Genomic DNA, 22,147 nt, shown 5'->3' on the forward strand with positions numbered 1-22,147 from the left:
AAGCCCCAAATATCAGGACTGTCCCTATAAAATCAGGACATCTGGTCACCCTAACTTAGACCATGATCCAGCAACATGCTTAACTTGAAGCATTGACTAGTTTCTTCCATAGCACTAATCACATACTTAAAGTTAAGGGCATACTTAAATTCACGACCTTACTCAGCAAAGACTGGTGGACTAAAGAAGGTATTTCTAATATATAAATAACATGAATAAATTTCTTAATTGGCTAATTTCCCATGGGCTCTGTTGTAAAGTGGATTTTAAATAGGGATTTGAGTAAAGTACAGCCTCATTATTTTGAGATTATCATCATCCTTTGCAGATTTATCTAATCTTTATCTTTCTTTTACCTTAAAACTGATGCTCATTTTTTCCAACTCAGTAAAATAATAAGGATCTTTTCAAAGGAGCCCAGCATCCAGCAGCCCTTATTATTCTCAATAAGAGCTGAGTGCTTTTTGAAAATCTTTCCTCAATTGTGAGTGCTGAGCGCTCTCAAAAATCTGGACTGAAAGTGATATTTATAGTTCATTATTCAAGCTGATCATGAATAATGCTGAAGGATTTATAGCTCTACGTGTGGAGTTTGTTCACAAATTAACCTAAATGCAAACGTCATCTCAACAAGTGGGGAAAGTTTTAACTACTGCAGGAATACGCTCTACTTCTAACAAATAGTTTTTTAAAATTTATAAGCTATAAATTTATAAGATGGGTTTTTTTTTAAATGATAGAATTTGGTTGTTTTAAACCTAAAATGGATGTATAGAAAACAGACAAAAATAGACCCACATTGATGGTTTCAGTCCAGTTGCTAGCAGACATAATGCAACTGACACTAATTGACACCATTGTGGGTAGTCTTGGAGGGGGCATGGATTGAATGAACTGCCTTTCCATTCCAAAAGGTGATCCTTCTGAAAAATGTGGACTTCAGTTATCAGAGTTGTCAGTCTGGCCTCTTTCATTTCAACAAATTCATTTAGGATTTATTTTATTTATTTATTTAAAGTAAAAGACAGTTGCTGTTGTGCAGGCCATAAAAATAAGTGTCTGTGGCTGATACCTTAACTTTTGTAATCAGTGTAATAATGGTGGCTGAGATTTTCAAAGCCTAAGGAGTTAGGTGCCCAACTTCAACTGAGTTTGCACTGTAGTGAACAAGCGCAAAAAGCATGCATGAGGAATATGCTCACTTTAAGTAGGATTTCAATAGAAGTTGAGTGCCTAACTTCCTTAGGCGCCTTTGAAAATCCCAGCCAACATCAATAGGAAGACATTGGAATGAAGGTCTTTTAGGCAGTCGTTTATGCAAGTAAATGTTGAGCAGCGCTAGTCAGTGAAAGATAAAATCAGAATACAATCCTGAGCAGTATTTTTTACAAAAGGTAATAAAACCACACACATTTTTCTGTTCAAGACCTCTAAAGAGATGTGAGTACATACACTGTCATGCCATATATTCTCAGGTTGTCGTTACAATGAATATAGGGTGTGCTGCTGGATACACCCCATAAACAACACTCATCTCTAATGCTGCTAAAATAAAACCTGAGTAGAAAAGATGCCTCTGAAAAGGCAGCATATGGACTAAAATGGACCATTATTCCTTTCTGTCCAAAAGCACCTATGTTTCTGGGTTTTTATGGATCAAAACATAATATGTTTCCAGCTTAGTGTGTTTGCCTATGGACAGATATGTTCATCCTTAAGTTGCTGCTTGTATAGAAAATAAAGGGAAATAAACAGGCTGGAAAAGGTATTAGTCAACTCCCACATAACTTACTTTGTTTACCTAATAATAGGCTACAGATGATAACTCTTCAGTGTGTTGTGCTGTAATATTATCCCTGAGACAATAACAAGTGAGAATGATGTCAAGATCTATTCACTGACAGCTGGTGACTGTATCATGATCAGTGGAACTGGAGACAGAGGACCCATGTTCTCTGGAGAGTTATTGTGGCAACTCACCCAGGTGGACAGAGCAGACTGCAAGGTTTAATAAAGTTCTTCTTCTTCAACTTAACCTGCATTCATTGTTATTACTTGCAAATGAAACAGTTGGGCTCTTTGGAATTAGTTTAGCTCTGTTAGCTACTAGACCAGTTGTGGGCAACCTGCGGCCGGTCAGGGTAATCCGCTGGTGGGCCACAGACAGTTTGTTTACATTGACCATCTGCAGGCACAGCTGCCCGCAGCTCTCGGTGGCCACGGTTCGCTGTTCCCGCCCAATGGGAGCTCCAGGAAGTGGTAGCCAGCACGTCCCTGCACATCCCTCCTCTTAAATTCCATGCAATATTGTATTGTAGCATACACTGTAACCTAGCCCTTCTCCTTTGTATAAGTGAACATCTTCCTAACAAAAACACACTGTTCACTGCTGACCCTATGCCTAACAATTGAAAGCTGTGTATTGTTGCCTGTGAAGCACAGGACATAATGCAGGCATGTTGTTTCATGTATATGAAAGATCACTTCAATTAGAAAAAAAGGTATTTCCAGCTTTACTACTAGTTAACATTACACATAACAGTCTATGCTGGCAGCACAAAATGCACAAGGCATATACTTCAAAACATGGCACAGATCTGTTCTTACAGAATCATAGAAGATTATGGTTGGAAGAGACCTCAGGAGGTCATCTAGTCCAAACCCCTGCTCAAAGTAGGACCTGTGTGTTCTATTCTGTTTTGTATAGGTTCTTATCCTGTGCTTATCACCAGAGTATTTGAATGCCTTCCAGTAGTGCATCAGACAACATGACTAACATCTGTCACTTGTTTGTTCTTCCTCTTACTGAAATACTACGTTAATTAACAAAAAGGTACCAGTGTGTTGATTAAACATTTCTGAAATTAACAAAAAGTCTTTATGGGCAGGGCAGCATAACAAACACTCTGTAGTGTAGCCTCCTGGCTAGGGCAGACAGGGACTACAGTCTGGAGCTCTGACCTTCAGGGTGGAGCAGAGCAGGGAGCAGTCTATAGTCCAATGCCTCCTGGCTAGGGCAGACAGCAAACAATACCTTCTGGAGCTCACTGCCTTTTGGCTGGGGCAAACCACAGGTAAGGTGCCAGCCTTCTGTCGTAGGGTGAGTAGGTCGCCACCCCAGGGGGACCCAGCCCAGGGCTCTAACAGTGGTGAGTGGTCCTGCCAGTAGGTCAGCGGGAGCCCACCAAAACACGCTGACTTGTCTCACAGCACTATAACCGGACTAATGTCTGGTTCCTCTGGGCTACTTCCTACCACCCTTCCTTAGCATTGGTTTGTAGTCCATGGGTCCCCTGTTTCCTTGGGGTCAACAGCAGTCCCAGCATCTCCTCACCACAATCGGTCCCCTCCAGGAGTAGGGTGCTGCACAGCTCGGTCCCTGATCCAGAGTTTCTCAGCGAGGCAGAGACATCTGCCTTCTTCACTGACTCTGGTGCAACTGAACTAGAGGGCCCACCTCTTGTACTTTCTGTCCCACCACTCTGCTTCCAGCGTGGGGAGGTGGGCCTGACCTGGCTCTGCCCATCAGGGGGTTTGGGGTCGTCCCTCTCTGTCAGGCTCAGAGGGAGGCCACTCTGCCTCACTACAATGCTGAACCATTACAGGTTAAGATTTTTGTTGACTCTTAAATTAATCCAGTGTGGGGGTTTTTTTCCATTTGAAAGTGGAAAAGGTGTTAAATTTGCTTTAATTGGATCTGAGATCTAATTTTGTGCTTTGTACTGTTTTGTTAACCTCAAAGTGAGTTGGTCACCATAGTGAGATTGCCTCTTTCTTAAACTATATATATATATATTGTTTCCTATTGAAGCCTAAAGAAAAGAAACTGCTTAACTTTCAAATGGCATAATAATTTTATTCTCAACAATGGCCTTCAAAGTGCAGAGACCCAGTAGAAGGCTGAAAATGAAGTAAATGCATGGCAGTTTGAAAGACATTAACTTTCCTATATCATCTCATAAGCCTGGCTTCGCATTTGGACTAAAATGCAATTTAAGCTTGTAGAGTTAGTTGCGGTTATTGAACATTTAGATTGTGCTAGTATCTAAAGGCCAGAACCAAGTTGGGCTGTACTGTGCTACTCTGCCCCAAACTCCTCTCCCCAGTACCCCTCCTCCTCCATGCCCTATCTTTCCTCTCCCAGGAAACATTCACATGTATAATTTTTCCTACCAAACATTTTTATTGCATTGCCCCCCAAATAAAACTGCCATCTATGACTCTCAAACTGTACCAACCTGCATCCACTCACTCCAAAACTGTCTTAAGTGGGGCCTTGTAATTAACTTATCCTTAATTGTGTTAATTGGAGGGTGAGTTCACAGACATCAGTCTCAAGGAGGTCACTGATTCATCAAATCATTAGTACCTCTCAGTTTAATAGTACAAGGCTGCAGAAGGATACTGTTTTGGGGGGTGGCTGTAACTAAGGACCACCGCATGCAAATGACCCCAAATTTCGATCACTAACACTACCCTGAGCTTATATAAGGCACACCAAATTTCAAAGCAGTATGTGTAGCCATTCAAATTTTAAAGCACTTACAAGAGTCAAGCTTTAATATAAAATTATGGGACTGGAAACCTAGCTGTTTTTCTAGGCACATGCACACTGTAAAAAATGTACATTTTCTTAAATATTGCTCTCAGTTTTAGTTCTTCCAAAATGTAGTGGGTGCCCGCACTATCTTAGATAAAATTCGGCAAGATGAAACCATTTTGACCCACATCACATTAATAATTTGATCTCTAACTCTACATGCAACCCCCCCATAAAAAAAAACCCTGAAACTTTTTGAAAAATTACAATTTTGCTGGGCTTATATCTCCACAACCGTTAGCTCAAGTGGCCCCAAATCTGGGTCACTAAACCTACTCTGTACCTTCCTGAGGCACACCAACTTTCAAAGTCCAACTAGGTATGTTAATTTTAGAGGATTTAGAAAGGTCGACCTTTCAAAAGAAGTCTTAATACAACCTTAACGCTGGTGGTGCTTCCACACCACTTATGATAATACTGAAACTACTAACAATGGGTTGGGAGGGGCTGGCAGAGAAACCACTGCAGCAATCCTATGACACGCAAGATCTGATCTAAGGGAATGTTAAGGGGCCTGGAACCACTGGTTTGATGGCTGCTGTCACTGATGAAAAGCATCTGGAGGGGAGCCTTGAATCTGGCCTCAATCTTACAGCTGATGTTAATTACCAAACCCAAGTTGGGAACACACATAACAGAGTTTGTAGAGACAGGCAGTCACAAATATCACAGTAGGAAAAGAGACACTAGATGTGCAAAATCATGTTGAGGATAGTTCAGATCTGGCAGTTGTATTAAGACTTCCCAGATCAAAGCTGCAAAATACCTTTTCAACTAAAAGTGGAAGGTCAGAACTAGTGAACAATATAATTTGTAAAAGCCCCTGAATACTTCTCTGTGGCTCTACCCCTCAGAACTCTGCTGGCCTCTCAACACTCAAAGATTTCTAATTGCTTTGTAGAAATGACTGTAACAAGGCCTTGCAACTCCTGTATCATTCAGGTTTTAGAGTAGCAGCCATGTTAGTCTGTATTCGCAGAAAGAAAAGGAATACCTGTGGCACCTTAGAGACTAACAAATTTATTTGAGCATAAGCTTTCAGCCTTCCTACTGGCCCACAATTGACCTCACTAGCTATATGGTTGTACTCTTTTGGATAAGAGGTAACAATCTCTGTTACCTGTGATCATTGGACAAATTCTGCTCTCCTAATTCTATGTAGGCCCCTAGAAGCCACGAGACTGCTGTGGGTCTATTACATGAGAAGGGGGGACCATCTGAAGAGGCCATGGATAAGACCCCGACTGTGAGAATGTTGTAGAGTTTGAATCTCCTTCTTGACTGTGAAGGGAATTATGAGGTGCGGGAAGGAAAGGATTGGTTTGATGCACAAATGTGAGATGGAAGTATATCTAATTAACCCATGATTGTGTGGATCCACTGACTATTCCCTTCCCAAGAGCACTATGGCAGGTATGAGATTGCAGTAGTGGCCACGGATTGGTTCTACTGCTGCTGCACAAGCAATGAGGAAAGGTCAGATTGCACAACTTCAGCTACTAGTGCTCGGCATAAATGTGAGGCCTTGCCCCTGGCATTCAGGTCATCTCCCATGAATTCTGTCCTTGCCTACCTTGATTTCAGAATTCCGTTTATCTTTGAAATGCCTGTTACATAATGAATCCATCTAACAAGGTACACAGCGTAAATCAGATGTCTTCAATAGAAGCAGATTTATATTGTCAAGATACAGAATTACATAGAGAAAATCATAAAAGAAAAGGATAGATACAAAATTCAATGAGGATGAAATTCAATAAGGACAAATGCAAAGTACTCCAGTTAGGAAGGAACAATCAGTTGCACACATACGAAATGGGAAATAGCTGCCTCGGAAGGAGTACTGCGGACAGGAATTCATGGGGATCATAGTGGACCACAAGCTAAATATGAGTCAACAGTGTAGCACTGTTGCAAAAAAAGCGAACATCATTCTAGGATGTATTAACAGGAGTGTTGTAAGCAAACACGAGAAGTCATTCTTCCACTCCACTCCGAGCTGATTAGGCCTCAGCTGGAGTATTGTGTCCAGGTCTAGGTGCCACAATTCAGGAAAGATGTGGACAAATTGGAGAAAGTCCAGAGAAGAGCAACAAAAAAGATTAGAGGTCTAGAAAACATGCCCTATAAGGGAAGATTGAAACAATTGGGATTGTTTTGTCTGGATAAGAGAAGACTGAGAGGGGACATAACAGTTTTCAAGTTCAGAAAAGGTTGTGACAAGGAGGAGGGAGAAAAATTGTTCTTCTTAACCTCTGAGGATAGGACAAGAAGCAATGGGCTTAAATTGCAGCAAGAGAGGTTTAGGTTGGACATGAGGAAAAACTTCCTAACTGTCAGGGTGGTTAAGCACTGGAATAAATTGCCTAGGATTGATTGTGTAATCTCCATCACTGGAGATTTTTAAGAGCAGGTTAGACAAACACCTGTCATGGATGGTCTAGATCAGTGGTTCTCAAACTAGGGCCGCTGCTTGTTCAGGGAAAGCCCCTGGCGGGCCAGGCCGGTATGTTTACCTGCCGCGTCTGCAGGTTTGGCTGATTGCGGCTCCCACTGACTGCGGGAAGCAGCACGGGCCGAGGAATGTGGTGGCCACCCTTCCTGCAGCCCCCATTGGCCTGGAGCAGCAAACCGCAGCCAGTGGGAGCCGCGTTCAGCTGAACCTGCAGAGGTGGCAGGTAAACAAACCAGCCCGGCCCACCAAGGGCTTTTCCTGAACAAGCAGTGGCCTTAGTCTGAGAACTACTGGTCTAGATAATACTTAGTCCTTCCATGAGTGCAGAGGACTGGACTAGATGATCTCTTGAGGTCCCTTCCAGTCCTATGTTTCTATGAAAACATACTTGCCTAGACAAATAGTATCCAAAGCTTCACTCGGCACTGTAGACAGTAGCTAAAATTTTAAAAGCCACCTGTGTTATTTAGGGTCCTGACATTTAAGCACCTTTGAAAATGTTACCTTAAGTGCTTACATTGCAAAGTATTGTATAAAGTACCTGAATATCTTGCCTCACAGGGAATCTTTTTCCTATCAAATTAGTGTCTGTCCCTATTTGCCTCAGCCTGCCAATTTAAGATTTGATCACATGTTCCCCAAATAATGTGCGTATACCCAAAGAGACCATGCAGATGTAGTCTTTTTCGTCTTTTCCTTAATGTGGAGATGATGGCTTTATCCAGGTGAATACACAATTGTGGGATGGCATAATTATTGAGTCAATGCACAATAGCATAATTATTACATCCTAGTAAGCAACTTGCTGCAGTTAGCTTTCATTCCTACCATTACTAACATAGTTCCTTCCTCATGTGGGCTTGTGTTAAATTCTGATATCTTCTATATTGTCTTGTTTGTATAGATAGTTGGGTGCATTTATTAAAACTTTTTTTTTCCCTTCCAACTAATGTTTGATCCATACAATATGTTGTTCTAAATGTTTTGTTAAAGTCTCAGTAGCCCCACTGACTCCATTCAACACCTTCTGAAAGTGCTTTGTGATCATACAAGTGAAGAAAACCCCAGTGGAGGCAGTCTGCTATTCCTTTCCCACCAAACAACTTCGGGAAATCTACCTTCTGGCCTCTCAGAGTTTGTGTTTGGGGAGTTCATTGCAAGCCTTGGAGATTTATAAAGAGAGTGCATGAAGTGAGGGACCTGAACTCAAATGTAAAATCAGAGGGTAATGGTGGTGAATTCCACTGACAATGTTTTAAGGGAAGTCTTCAGTGAATCACTTTAATGTAATTTCCCAGAATAAGTATCTTGGTGGTGGTGTAAGGTGGATAACCAGTGACAGAAAACCTGGACTAACTTACCTCCTCCCAATGTCCTCCTGAGCTCATGTGTAAGAGAAAGGGCTGCTGAAGCTTCCATGGGCCCATTGCCCAATAAACATAAAATCCTGAACTCAAGACTTTGAACAGGCTATGGCTCGAGGCTGGGTAAAAAACTGAGAAGCAGGTAAAACTCAGGTGTCAAAAGAAAGAATAGGTAAACAAACCCACTGCTAACATGGTATCCCAGACACTGCAATCTGTACAATGTTGCAGTCGGCAGGCTGTTTGAAAAACACTGGCTCAAATGCCAACACAGTGCTTCAGAATAGCATTAAATTATTGACAATAGCAACATCTTGTGTATCTTAGGCTAGTAGTACTGTTTAAAGGGACTTCAGTATGTGAAAAGCTTGTAAGATCAGGCCCCAATATGTCTCAGTTCAAAGTTTTGAGGAATTTTTGAAAGCTGAAAGTAAATTATAAGATACCTTGGAGGTCAGATACCATAGTGATGAGTGAAGAACTTCAATAGAATAGAATAGAAGATTTCATTATTTGCCTTTTCCAATATTGCTGTAGTTCTAGTCATATCATTACATTAATGGTTTCTTGTTTAGTACACAAGATTTGGGACATTGGCTGTTCACTATTGAGAGTTTGGCAAGTGGCAGGAATTGCTAGGTTTAAATAATGGAACAATTCTCATTTCAGTTCTCTCAAATGCATTTTTAGAATTTAGAGTTATGGATTTAAAGTTTCTTTTTAACCTCTACGGGGAATACAGTATACTTTACATTTTCCATTGCTCTTAAATGAACCTATTTCCAATTTAAATAACTGACTTTTTCTATTAAACATGCAAATGGCACAACAACATTTACTTGAGAAAATTTTGCTAAAGGTAATACCGACATGAAGGCAATACCATCATGAAGGCAAGAAACATGCCATTGGCATTTTATTAATTTTGTTCTGTATATACCTTTTTATTTTCTCTGCAGAATTTTTCCGAGAACTTTTGGAGAACGCAGAAAAATCCTTAAATGATATGTTTGTACGTACGTATGGAATGCTGTACATGCAGAATTCAGAAGTGTTCCAGGACCTCTTCACAGAACTGAAACGATACTATACAGGAGGCAATGTAAACTTGGAGGAGATGCTGAATGATTTCTGGGCTCGGCTATTGGAGCGAATGTTCCAGCTCATAAACCCCCAATACCATTTCACTGAGGACTATCTGGAATGTGTAAGCAAATACACAGACCAGCTGAAACCATTTGGAGATGTACCCAGGAAACTGAAGGTTCAAGTGACTAGAGCTTTCATTGCTGCACGGACCTTTGTTCAGGGGCTGACTGTAGGCAGAGAGGTTGCAAACAGAGTATCCAAGGTAACCTAAATGAGGCATTTTATGTTTGCACGTGTGTTTGTGGGTTTTTTTTTACTTAAAACATGAATTCTGAATATGCACCTATATCTTGTTTATAAGTTTTTGAAGTTTGTCAAGGTGACTAACTATTGTCATTTTCCTCCTTTGGAGTCTACTGAAGTGACAGCAATACTGGAAAGGGTTGCCTTTTATTTGGAATGCAAGGAAGGTCAATATTTATTAGCTATAGCATGATGTAGCAGTTGCTATTCTTAGTACAAAAACTATCATCAGTTGACATTTCAGACCAGGGATTTAAGTGTAACTAATATGTATGATGCTGCTGTTCATTAGGGCAGTGCAGCTGGCCTGGAATTGTGAGGGTGGCAACCCTCATCAGGACTGCAGCTGAGTGACAAGTTTTTAGGAATACTGGCATCTTCTCTAACACATGGACAAGGTAGATTAGTTATATATGGATGAGAAAAAGGCCCACTAGTAATATCTAGGGAGCTTGATCTATTTCAAAGACCAGCTGGAATTATATTTATTTGTTTTAGTTATTTATTTATATAAATATTTATTATGATGCTAGCTTCTGAGGGCCTCATATAATTAAACTACATAATAAAAAATATACACAAAATATAATCCATCCAGGTCAGTCAGATAAACCCCACAGTTGTAGTTGGGTGCCAGAGATCTGCCAGAATAATGAGCTGTCTCCTACACAGCACCTGGAATACAGCTAAAGGGATTTTTCTATATTACTGTTAAAACCAAGTTAGGGAGCCAAGTTGTTCCCTGACCTGGTTATATCATGTTTTCAATCGGTCATGTTGTCGGGACCTTAATTGTGTTCTATAAGTCTGTTAAAGCCTTGAACAAATTATAAGGGACTTTTCTAGTTTGGTTGCAAATTGTAGGACCACATTTTGGCTCTGAGAAACCATCAAAAAAGCAAATTCCAAAAGTGAAAGCCATCTTGTTCTTAAGGCATAATTAGTAATTTCCTAATGGTCTCTTCTGTGGTGCTCATTACTATAATGCTAGGTGCTTTCCATACATCATTTAATTAATCTTCATAACCATCTTCTGAAATGCAGTGGGTGATATTATTCCTATTTTAGAGATGGGAGCTGAGGCACAAAGATACTAAGATCAAAAGTTCCCTCTAATTTTGGATGCCCAATTTGAGCACTGTCCATCCTATGCACTGAATGAAGACTGCCTGAAAAACAGCACATGGCCATGTAATTAAAGACCCTATCATAATGCTACATAAAAGGGAGTTGAATTAATTCAAGCATTTCCTAACTTTTGAATCCTTGACTTTGCAACATTAATGTTCCCTTAACATAGTTTTTGTGTGTGTTTATATAATTACACATGCATGAACACGCTCCCCCGCACATTACTATTCATTAATGCAGTTGAATGAGTGTGTATGTGTGTATGCAGTGTAGTTGTAGCTGTGTTTGTCCTAGGATATTAGAGAGACAAAGGGGAGTGAGGTAATATATTTTATTGGACCATTTTCTGTTGGTGGGAGAGATCCTTTCCCAGACTTATGGAAGGGCTCTGTGTGGCTCCAAAGCTTGTCTCCCTCACCAACAAAAGTTGGTCCAGTAAAAGATATTACCTCACCACCTTGTGCATTTGTGTATACATTTACATACACATGAAGTCTAACTATATGTACATGCTCATTCTATGAATATTATATATGAATGAGTGTGCACATATATTTTAAATTTAGATTCTTTAATTATTTCCCCATTATGTTTTATTCTTACTACTGGGCAACATGAAATTTTGGCCTTCTGATGGAATTATCTGACTGGATGATAATAATGATAACAATAATAAAGAATAATAGACTTAAGTTCTTGAACAAATCTTCATATTGCAAAGAGTGCACTAGATTTCCATTTCTAGACACTTTTCTTCTACTTTTTTTCTTAAAGTCTACTTCAACATAAATTGGAAAGCAGATTACAAAGAATTATTATCAAGGAGAAATCAGGAGCATTTTAGTAAAGATTTTGTTTCAGATGTCTCATTAAAATGTAAAAGAATTAATATTTTTCTGAAACTTACATTATGCTCAAAAAGCATGGTTCAGTGTAGTATTAAAACCTCCTAGATAGAGACTGTCACAGTTTCATAGCAATTGCATCTGTATTCCCATCTGTGGCACACCAAGAGCACCCACTTTAGGTTCCTGGCCCCCAGCTGTCACCTCCCTGGGGTGAAGACCTGGGACTCCCTCCCTCTCTCCTGGCTGGGGTTTTAAGGCTGAACAACACTATGGATTACAGTGTGATATCCCCAGCAAGTCAAACTGTGTAAACAGGCCACTGCCTGCACTTTGCCTTCCCTGAAGAGCCTATGACCAGTGTATTGCCCACAATTATAAATTACCACACAGCTCCTGCTAAGCAAGCACATTTATTCTTAAGCTAAAAGCATTACAGACAAAATGTATTTAAAAAAAAAAAAGGTCCTACATGCATGCTAAAAAACTTACCAGAGGTGACCCATCAGTCTTATGGGGCTCTAGAAGTTCAAATCCTTCCAAACCTTCAGCAAGAATTGGGCCCTCCTTTAGACAGAGGTTCCTGTCCATTTTCTGGATCAAAAAGCAGGCCCTGGGTCAGTTTAAACTCAGGCTATTTATCAAAAAGTCCTTTCTTTATCTGCTGCTCTCTCATGAATCCAGTTTGAACTAATATATATGAGCGTTTCCAGATGGTGGGTGGGACAGACTGACAATTTCCTGCAATCTCCTGAATGAACTTTACTGACTTAGGTTTCATGTCTTTGTAGTCCATTGTATTAAAAATGTGATTGTGTATGTGTTACTGTGGAACTCTGTGCAACTCCTTTAAAAGGAGGGGGAAGCTAACATATTTCCTCCTGTTATCAGCTCTTTGAAACCACCCTCCTGGAGAGGTGTGCATATACTAGTGCAAACCGGATTCTCCATGGACCAACAAGAAAATATGGGATTTTTGGATTAATAGCCTGCTTTTACACAGGCTCCTGGCCTTCTGCCTGATGCAGCAAACAGACAGGATTCCTGGTCCATGTAGGGCCCCAGTCCTTAGGGAAGGCTTGGAAGGACTGGAGTCTACTGAGTCCCCATAAGACTGGGGGACATGTTCTGAGCGGAAGCTGTGATGAATTTGAAAGAACAAGTAACCCTTGGGTGGGATATTGAAGGACTGTTCCAGCCAGAGCCCATGTTAGGGTTGGGCTAATCTCTGGTATACTTATTAGCCTGGGCATGTCACACTGTTTACCATCTGTGGGCAGTCACACTGTTTACCGTCTCAGAATGGAAAGCAAGCAGGTGTGCTTGAGTAGCCTGTCTCTGCAGGGAATAACACAGAGAAGGCAGGAAACTGTGCAGCCTGAAAACACTCCAATCAGAAGGGAGTGACATGCGAGTATCCACCCAAGAAAAGCAACATCTGGGGAGCTGAAAGCCTGAGTCTGGGTGCTCTTGCTGGACCACTGAAGAGAAATTCAGTTGCCCTGAAATGTAACAGAGGTACTTCTTTGGAAGTGTTACAACCTGAGTGAATTTGCCTGATCATCCCCATACTGTTTTTAGTTCCTGAAGGAGCCATGGTTTCCCTCCCTGATGGAATTATATGCAGTCCCTGGCCCACAGTGACACATAAACTTAATACAGTAAGATCTCCCAAAGATATTGCAGGAAATTGCCCTATCTGTCAAAGATACATTCCAAAACGTGGTCAAAAAGTAAATTTCTTTTGTTTGCTCAGTCATTTAATTACAGGCATATTTTGCAATGTGCACACTAGTGGACAGATGCAAAGAAATCTGAATGACCTACAAACTGCAGAAATGCCACTGACCCACATCAACAGGTGGGGGAACTTGTTGGGGCCGGCAGTGAAAGGGGGACAGTCCCAGCAGCAAGGAAGGGAGACACTCACCAAGGGATAATAGGTAGCTCCTCCACATGGGAGTCTCTAGCACCTGTTGGCCAGCTGGGGAAAAGGAGTGTTCATTGGCCAGCATTCCCCAGATCCCAGAATTTAACTCTGTGTGTGCCTTGTGGAGCCTATTTGGCTCCATTCCAGCAGTGCACCCTACCCACCAGAACTGGGAATAGGAAACCTGGACTGGCAGATACTGCAGGTCTAACCAATCATCTGTTAAGGGGATCAGGAAGGAATTTTTCTTCCATGAGCCAATTGGCAGAGGACCAGGGAGTTTTGTGCCTTCTTCGCAGCACCTTTGAGCCACAATGGTTCAGTTGGAATGCACTTAGTACCTAACTGGGGAGGAGTTGTTTATTCATTGCAACTTGTGCACCAGTTTCTAGTGCAGTTAAGAAAATAAAATGAGCAGTTCCCAGAGGTAAAAGACCTGGGATTTTGGTGATGAATCTTGGGCTCAAGTGATAGGGTGAGACCTTGTGGCCTTTGCGGGCCAAGGTGCCCATCCAGCTGCACCGTCTCTCCACCTTGTGATGGGGAGAGTGCTAGGACTCAGAGAGAGGTGAGTTCCATGGGATAAACTGAGGAGAACCACGCCATGTTATGGGCTATATGGTAAGGAGTCCTGTAACCCCTACACAGGTATAGGACAGTGTGGGTGATGGGTGAGTAGCGCTACTCTCCTGTGTTAAAGTTTAATAAAGGTTGTGGCCTGCTGCTTAATTCCATGCATGCATCTGTCCTCATTTTGCCGCTGTGTCCACATCAATTAATATTAACACTTGGGAGCAATTTGCTGGTTTTGACTTCCAAGTTCTTCTGGTTTTGTCAGAACTGAATATTTTTAAATTTGGTGTATCTGCTGTCGAGCACAGCAAATCTTTCTTTTTGTACATCACTTACAACTTGCAGCAACCATTCCTCAAAGTGAGCACATAGCTTTACCCGCCTCCTCCCACACACACTCACAAAAGGAAAGATAGAGAAATGTATTTTTGTTGTTGTTGTGAAAGTTATCCACGTTGGGCATGAATTTAATTTTAACTGTGCTGTCACATCACAAGACACAGTGACAGAAAAGTCACATCTGCTTAACCCAAAAGAGATGAGAAAAGAGACGTGACGCTTTTTCAAAAATGTTTGTCTTGGCTGGGCACAGAGTTCTTTTTTCAGTAACATCACAAGCTGAACTGACTTTTTGAATTCATTTAGTGTGCCGTAACTCAGTGAAATCTCCTTTATCTGGCGCACTGCCGGAGGCTAGTATGTCGACATTTAGCCTCCATCTCAAATATAAAGAAACAGGGATTATTTCTAAAGAGAAAGTTAGTAGCAACATTTTGGGGGCCTATTACTCACGTTTTCAGGCTCCTCTAGTCCATCAGGTAAAAGGGAGTTGGCGGGTCTTGCTACCAGGCTGTGATGAAACTGCCCGATCTGGTGTCACATTCTTTTCTAATGCCGTTGCTTCAAGGAAAGTAAGATTGGTTCTGGCTGCCCCCTTGAGGAACAGTTATACTGATCATCTCCATGGGCTCATCCTCTTTTTCAATCACCAGTAAAAGTGCAAAAAGTCCACAACAATAGGTGTCCCCTGCAAGACAATGGTACTCATATTTCTCTAATTACAATCAATGAAGTTAAAAGTTGGGTAATGTTAGTTTCCCATTTGGGTCAATATATTCTGCCTATCTAAATTTCCCTTATTATCAGTATAATCCTTCACTTGATACTTTGTAAAATCCTGAAGCCAGTTAGCTGTGCAACAGAGCTGGTAGGAATTGTGTGTGTGTGTGTGTGTGCGTGCACAAAATGTGTCCTTTTTCATTGAACAATTTTTATAGTTTTTGACCAATTCTACTGGACACAAACATATGTGCACAGCATCCATCTTAGTGTGTAGCTCGCACTTGAACAGAATTTTTAACAGCCCATACACCATCTGACATTTTCAAATATACATAGCTTTTCTTTCTTTTTTTATTTTTAAACCAATACATTTAAAATTTAGCAAAGCATTTACTGCACATTAAGGGATTGCACATCTCACACTGAAGGCACTGTCAGTCTTTCAGCTGACTTCAGGGGAAGGGGGTCAGGATGTTAGACCTATGAATAAGAAAAGGAGTACTTGTGGCACCTTAGAGACTAACAAATTTATTTGAGCATAAGCTTTCGTGAGCTACAGCTCACTTCATCGGATGCATTCAGTGGAAAATACAGTGGGGAGATTTTATATACACAGAGAACATGAAACAATGAGTGTTACCATACACACTGTAACAAGAGTGATCAGGTAAGGTGAGCTATTACCAGCAGGAGAGCGGGGGAGGGGACCCGTTGTAGTGATAATCAAGGTGGGCCATTTCCAGCAGTTGACAAGAATGTGTGAGGAACAGTGGGGTGGGGGGGAATAAACATGGGGAAATAGTTTTACTTTGTGTAATGACCCATCCACTCCCAGTCTTTATTCAAGCCTAATGTAATGGTGTCCAGTTTGATTGACACTGGAATGTCAATCAAACATTGACATTAAATTGACATTGCAAATTAATTCCAATTCAGCAGTCTCTCACTGGAGTCTGTTTTTGAAGTTTTTTTTATGAAGAATTGCCCCTTTTAGGTCTGTAAGCGAGTGACCAGAGAGATTGAAGTGTTCTCCGACTGGTTTTTGAATGTTACAATTCTGGACGTCTGATTCGTGTCCATTTATTCTTTTACATAGAGACTGTCTGGTTTCTATGAATGTAATGTGCAAAGTTGAGATTTCTCCTGTTTTAGTTATGTTTCCTGTAGCAAAGGTGGTCAAATTTGTCTTCTAGTGAGAAAAGTAAATATATTTATAAATAAATGTATTCACTTGTTCATCGCTTCCGAAATAATTGAAGGGATTTTAGACAAACTTTCTGTACTAAAGTGGCAGACTATAAAGCTCTTCTGTTGTGTGTCACCATTTTAAAACAAAAAAAGATCAGTATTTAGTCTTTCGATAAAAATCTGATAAATTTCAAAGAAAATTTTTGAAGTAAATGATGTCTCTGCTCCTTGAAGTCTTTAAACCACGATTTGAGGACTTCAATAGCTCAGACATAGGTAAGAGGTTTTTCGCAGGAGTGGGTGGGTGAAATTCTGTGGCCTGCATTGTGCAGGAGGTCAGACTAGATCATCATAATGGTCTCTTCTGACCTTAGTATCTATGAATCTAAATAATTTGGGGGGGGTTGAAAAAAAATAGGGGAGAAAATTTATGTCCTGACGAAAATGTTAAGTGGTAGAAAATTATATCCATTGCAAAAGGATTTTGTTTTTGTTTTGGGGTTTTTTTTTAAAAAAAAAATTAGGGGAGAAAAGTATGTCCTGACCAAAATGTTATGTGGTAGAAAATTATGTCCAATGCAAAATGTTCAGTGGTAGAACCTAGTGACAGCATTACTAATGCTCCTATCACCTGGCTTATTCCCAGTCATGTGATAAAATTCCTCAAGTTTGTCTGTCAATATCCTTCTGGACTTCTCTTGCTTTACAGGTAAAAGAGAATTAACTATTTGCACACTTTACTGTTGCCCACATGTTGACAAAACTTTCTCCATGACCATAATGTTATTTTTGATCTTTTATTGTTGGATGAAATATGTTGATAATAGATAAAGGCATTTTTGGGCCAAATGATCTTTAAAAATATCCTTTGGAGAATCCTTCTGACTTTTAAGGAGCTCACAAATTCCATGATTGTTTCAGAAAATGTTCTAACACTTGTGCATGCCTGACCTACAGCAATTGGAATAACTCTGGACCACATGAGATTTTTTTTTATTAAATACCAGGGGAGCTTTTAGCCAAATGCAGCCTGATGGAAGCAGATGCAGTTCCCATTGAAAGAGGTTAAATTCAAGGATGACTTAAATGATGGTCCAACTTCCCAGTTGGATGGAAATTATGCAGAAAGGAAATGGAAACTGGTGCAAGCAGAACAGCTGGCCAAACATTTTCCATCTAAACACTTTTTCAACAGAAAATGGTATTTTGACTAAGCAGACATTTTCTGGAAAAAAAAATCCAGAAACTTCAAAACCCCCAAATTCCAAAAAGGGTTTGATGAAAAATATTTTTTCATTTTTGTCACAAAGTTTTTTGTCAGGATTCATTTCCTGACCAGTTCTAACAAGCAGCAAAGTAAGTATAACACACATTGTTTTGGTATTCTGTAAGCATGCAACATGGGAAGCTTTGCACTGAAGGTCGGAAGGCTTGAGCGCAGTAGAAAGAGCATTTAATGGAAGGGTATAAGATTAAGCAGCTTCCTTCCCTCACCCCAATCTCATTGCATCACTCCAAATTCTTCCTGGTGGAGGCAGTTGTAACTGTATTGGCTTTGGAACTGAATTTGGCCTCCTGTGAGTACCAAATTGGTGTAAAATATTCTTGTTTGCATACCCTCTGGGGTACCTACTTACCATCCAGGTCATTTTACTTTGCTGTAGACTCTACTGACTTCAGTGGCATCACTCCTGATTTACACTGGGGTAAGAGAATCAGGAGAATCAAGCCCACTCTGTGCTCTTTCTACGTCTTTGCCATTTATACTCACATAAGGCTTGTCTTCACTACCAGCTAAATCATCACCACTGTGATCGATGCAGTGGTGTCGATTTAGTGGGTCTGGTGAAGAAGTGATAAGTCGATGGAAGAGCGCTCTCCTGTCGATTTCAGTACTCCACCTCCCCGAGAGGCAGAAGCTATGTTGATGAGAGAGCATCTCCCGTCGACATAGCACAGCGTAGACACCGCTGGGAGTCAATCTAGGCTACATCGACTTAAGTTACATACCATACGTAACTTAACTATCGTAATTTAGATCGACTTACTTCATTAGTGTCGACCAGGCCATACTTTCTTTTCTAGCCCCTCCATACCTGATGTGGAACTTACCACCAGTTAAGTCTCTGCTGAGCTTGGCCCAGGGAGGCCTTCTCTAGAAAGTGAGGAGTATTATTATGAGCATGAACATCAGAGCAGTATGACACAGTAGCTGACATCTTAGTTCCATGAATGGATTTAAATATTTAAATTCACATCTAATGTAAAAAAATAATGGTTTGAAAACTTTTCCGAGCACCTGAGGTCAATTATGCCTCTGCCTTATTTTTAAACAGATTAAAACCATTTTTCTCCTGAACGTTATTAAGTTATATTGATAGCAAGCTTCTTACTAAACCTTCTGATATATGGGCAGAGTGAAACAAATCCAGTAATACAATTATAAGGTAAAGCCCTGGATTAGCAGTGAAAAATAGGCCCTAGTAATTGTAAGTGATTACCTCTAGTTACAGAATGCCAGGCCATTGCTTTTAAAATACACTGAATCAATCTCACAAACTCTGCTTTTCATGGTTTATAAATAAACATTTGCCAGTTTGTGAGAGCTATAAATAAAGGTCAATACTGAATGTCACTCTGACTCAGAATGCAATTGTTATTGGGAGGAGTAAAAATATGACATGCTGATAAGACAGGGTAATTAAGAACCAAAACAAATAGTGCGTTAATGCTGGATTTGTGATTTGGAGGGAATGATAAAGTGCTACCTGTAAGGTATATTTTAACTGCATTGGCTGAAAAGAGATCCTCTATTAGGGAAAGAGGTAGAGAATGGACGACCATGAGACATTTCCACTGATTTCTACTGGACTATAGTCCCCTAGTTCTGTTTGTTAATTTGGGAACAGCCATCCCTATGTGGCACGGCCTTTATGTCTACTTGTGTGATTTTTGTTTGAGTTGGTTTGTTTTGTTTACAGTAATCATTTGCCATTTATCTTTCTTCCAAGCATTGACATTAGAGTATTACATGAATGGGTCAGTTCCTTCTCCCTCTTCCGGCTCTTCTATGCCACTCAGGCAGTGGAAAGGAGCCAGAATCTGCCCAGCTGCCTGTGCGGGGTGCTCTGAAGGGGCATAAAATTCCTAGACTGCTATAACTTATATTGTTTTGGAGCTGGCTTTTGAACTGGGGAGCTATAACTGTCTACCTGACTGCCCCCTTCCTCCTTTCAACAGATAGGTGCTGGAGAGACTCTAGGCCACTATCTTGTTTCATTAAAGGTTGTTCTAGACTCTGGATAGAACACATCATAATATGTTGCATATTTCCAGATGCATATTCTCAGGAATATTAATTACCTACATGTAGTATTTGTACTGGTCTCATTAACTTTTCTGATTTCTGCTGTATTATTTATTTTTCCTACGGTTAGATTTTTCAGGTAGCACACATGCATCAAGGAAGGTTCCTGCCTAAACGTGAAATTGAATAGTTGGAAAAGATTTGAAAGCATATAGATATATAAATAATTGGCTAAAGTTCTAGATCAAGATGTTTTACCTTGGAATGATAGACATGGAAATGATGTCTTTAGCTCCCTCTTTGCTTCCACACACAGTACAAATGATTCCAGTCTGAATTGCAATAGATTACACTGATTCTCCACATTTTTATAATTCTTCTCCATTCCCTTTACAATCTCTTTTACACCAGTGTAAACGTGGATTACATCTGCTGAAGTCAATTTACATTGATATACTGGAGATCATTGGCTGGCTGGCTATCTATATTCTTTGATTATACAATACCAAGTCTTGAATCTTGCAGCAGCCCTTCATCCCAAACCCAGGATGCTTAATACCATCTTCTAAAAGTAAAAACTACTCAGCTGATGAACCCGATTGTCTCTGTACAACCCTCTTACTTGGCTCATAGCGTACTTTCACCCTTATGGCACAGAAAATGCTCTCTAGTTAAGTTACGTAGGAAACTTCTAAATACATATAAAGATCTAAAGCACAAATCATATCAGGCTGACCATCTCATAAAATACTAACACAAACCATTGCAAAAATATTCACTACCACAAAGCAATATTACTCTGAAGCTCTATCTAGTATTACTGAGAAGTACACACCTAAATCAATCTTTTCAAGATTGCAGATTAACTTTACACTACTATAAAAGATCTTGGTGTGGCATTTCAAATGCTAAGCTAAAGATGAGGTGCAGAGATTCTTCATAGTTCCCAGAATGAGGAAATGTGATAAGCAACAATAAGATCCAAAGCTCACCCATTGCTCACTGGTGTCTCTCCTGCTGATGTTGCCATATTTGGGCATTCTGGAGCATATCCGTGATTAATCTTCCTGCAGCTTTACAAATTTGCTGCTTTAGCACAAGAGAGTAAAAAAAGAAATACTGAAGACTCATATGGAGAGTGGAAGGAAATTAAGAAGTCTGAAGGTTAAACAATACTCAGAGACCTGTATCATCTTGTGACATGCTGACTTTTTAGAGCTACTGTACTTACAGATCATCTATCTAAACTATTTTAGGAGGTGGCCAATAGAAGCAATGTTTTCTAAGCACAATTTGATAAAAGCAATTCATTACATTTCTTATGTGGACCAGAAACGTGAAGAATAATAGATATTTCTCCCTTCGGGTTTGTACAGAATACATTATTGTTGAAAATATCTGATTTGTCAAAAACTGTACTTGTCAAGAATATTAATTAGAATTGAAATGGATGTCAGCTGACATTATTATCGCTTAGCTAGTAGAGTCATCAGGTAGAAGTTGAAGAATTCAAGTTTCCTAGGTTATGTTTAAATGATGAAGTGATTAATCCTAAATTATACATATGGGACCAGATTCCAATCTCATTTGTGCAGGCATCAGTACAGAATTGGTTCCATTAACCTCAAATGTTATTGGACTCTGGGCTATGGTCTCTGATATAAAAATAATATTCCATTTTAAAAGAAACTATATTAAAATATCAATGTAGGTGCAAAATGAAGCACTCTGAAGTCAGGAAATGACAACGTTGAGATTTGTCTGTGATTTTTAAATCACCGCCTTCTATGTATTGCGCTGTCTCGTATTTTTTCTACACAACACAAAATTTTCATTTTCTCTCTCTATGCATAAAGATGACTCAACTTCTTTTTAAACATCCAGGAAGAATTCCCTTCCTGAGTGAGAGCAAAATGTACTAGATTGAAAATGAAAAAGTAGAACTTTGAGTAAGGTGTAAGGAGCTGAAAATAACTTTTTAAAATTGAAGGAGTTGGGCTATCTCAACTATAGATATGTCATAGTGACAGGGCTAGCTGCACCTCCATTTTCTTTGTGGTCTCTCTGCTCCCCCTCTTCCCCCCCCCCAAGTTTCAAGACTTCTGCCTTTACCTCTCTTGGGGCAGAATTTTGCAATTCTCCCATTCCTGGACTGGCCAGGGACTGTCATATCCTGTTTATCAACTGTGCTTACTCTGCAGGCTGGACGGAGTTCAGGCACCTGCAGTGCTTCCCTTTGCGGGTCTGTGACCAGTGCTAAATATAATGATCAAACGGCCTTCTGAAAAACCAGAGTTTTG

At 40.2% G+C, this 22,147-nt stretch overlaps 1 protein-coding gene across 2 annotated transcripts in view; it reads left to right on the plus strand.

Moving 5' to 3' along the window:
- Positions 1-22,147, plus strand: part of GPC6 (glypican 6) — a 1,115,179-nt gene that overhangs the window by 626,903 nt on the left and 466,129 nt on the right. For both annotated transcript variants that reach the window (XM_084617953.1, XM_084617954.1), the window contains exon 3: positions 9,379-9,770. In XM_084617953.1, coding sequence (XP_084474079.1) covers positions 9,379-9,770 — 392 coding nt within the window. The remainder of the gene's footprint in view (positions 1-9,378; positions 9,771-22,147) is intronic.

The sequence above is a fragment of the Lepidochelys olivacea genome, assembly GCF_965140295.1.
Source record: "Lepidochelys olivacea isolate rLepOli2 genome assembly, chromosome: 1".
NCBI classification, from domain to species: domain Eukaryota; kingdom Metazoa; phylum Chordata; order Testudines; family Cheloniidae; genus Lepidochelys; species Lepidochelys olivacea.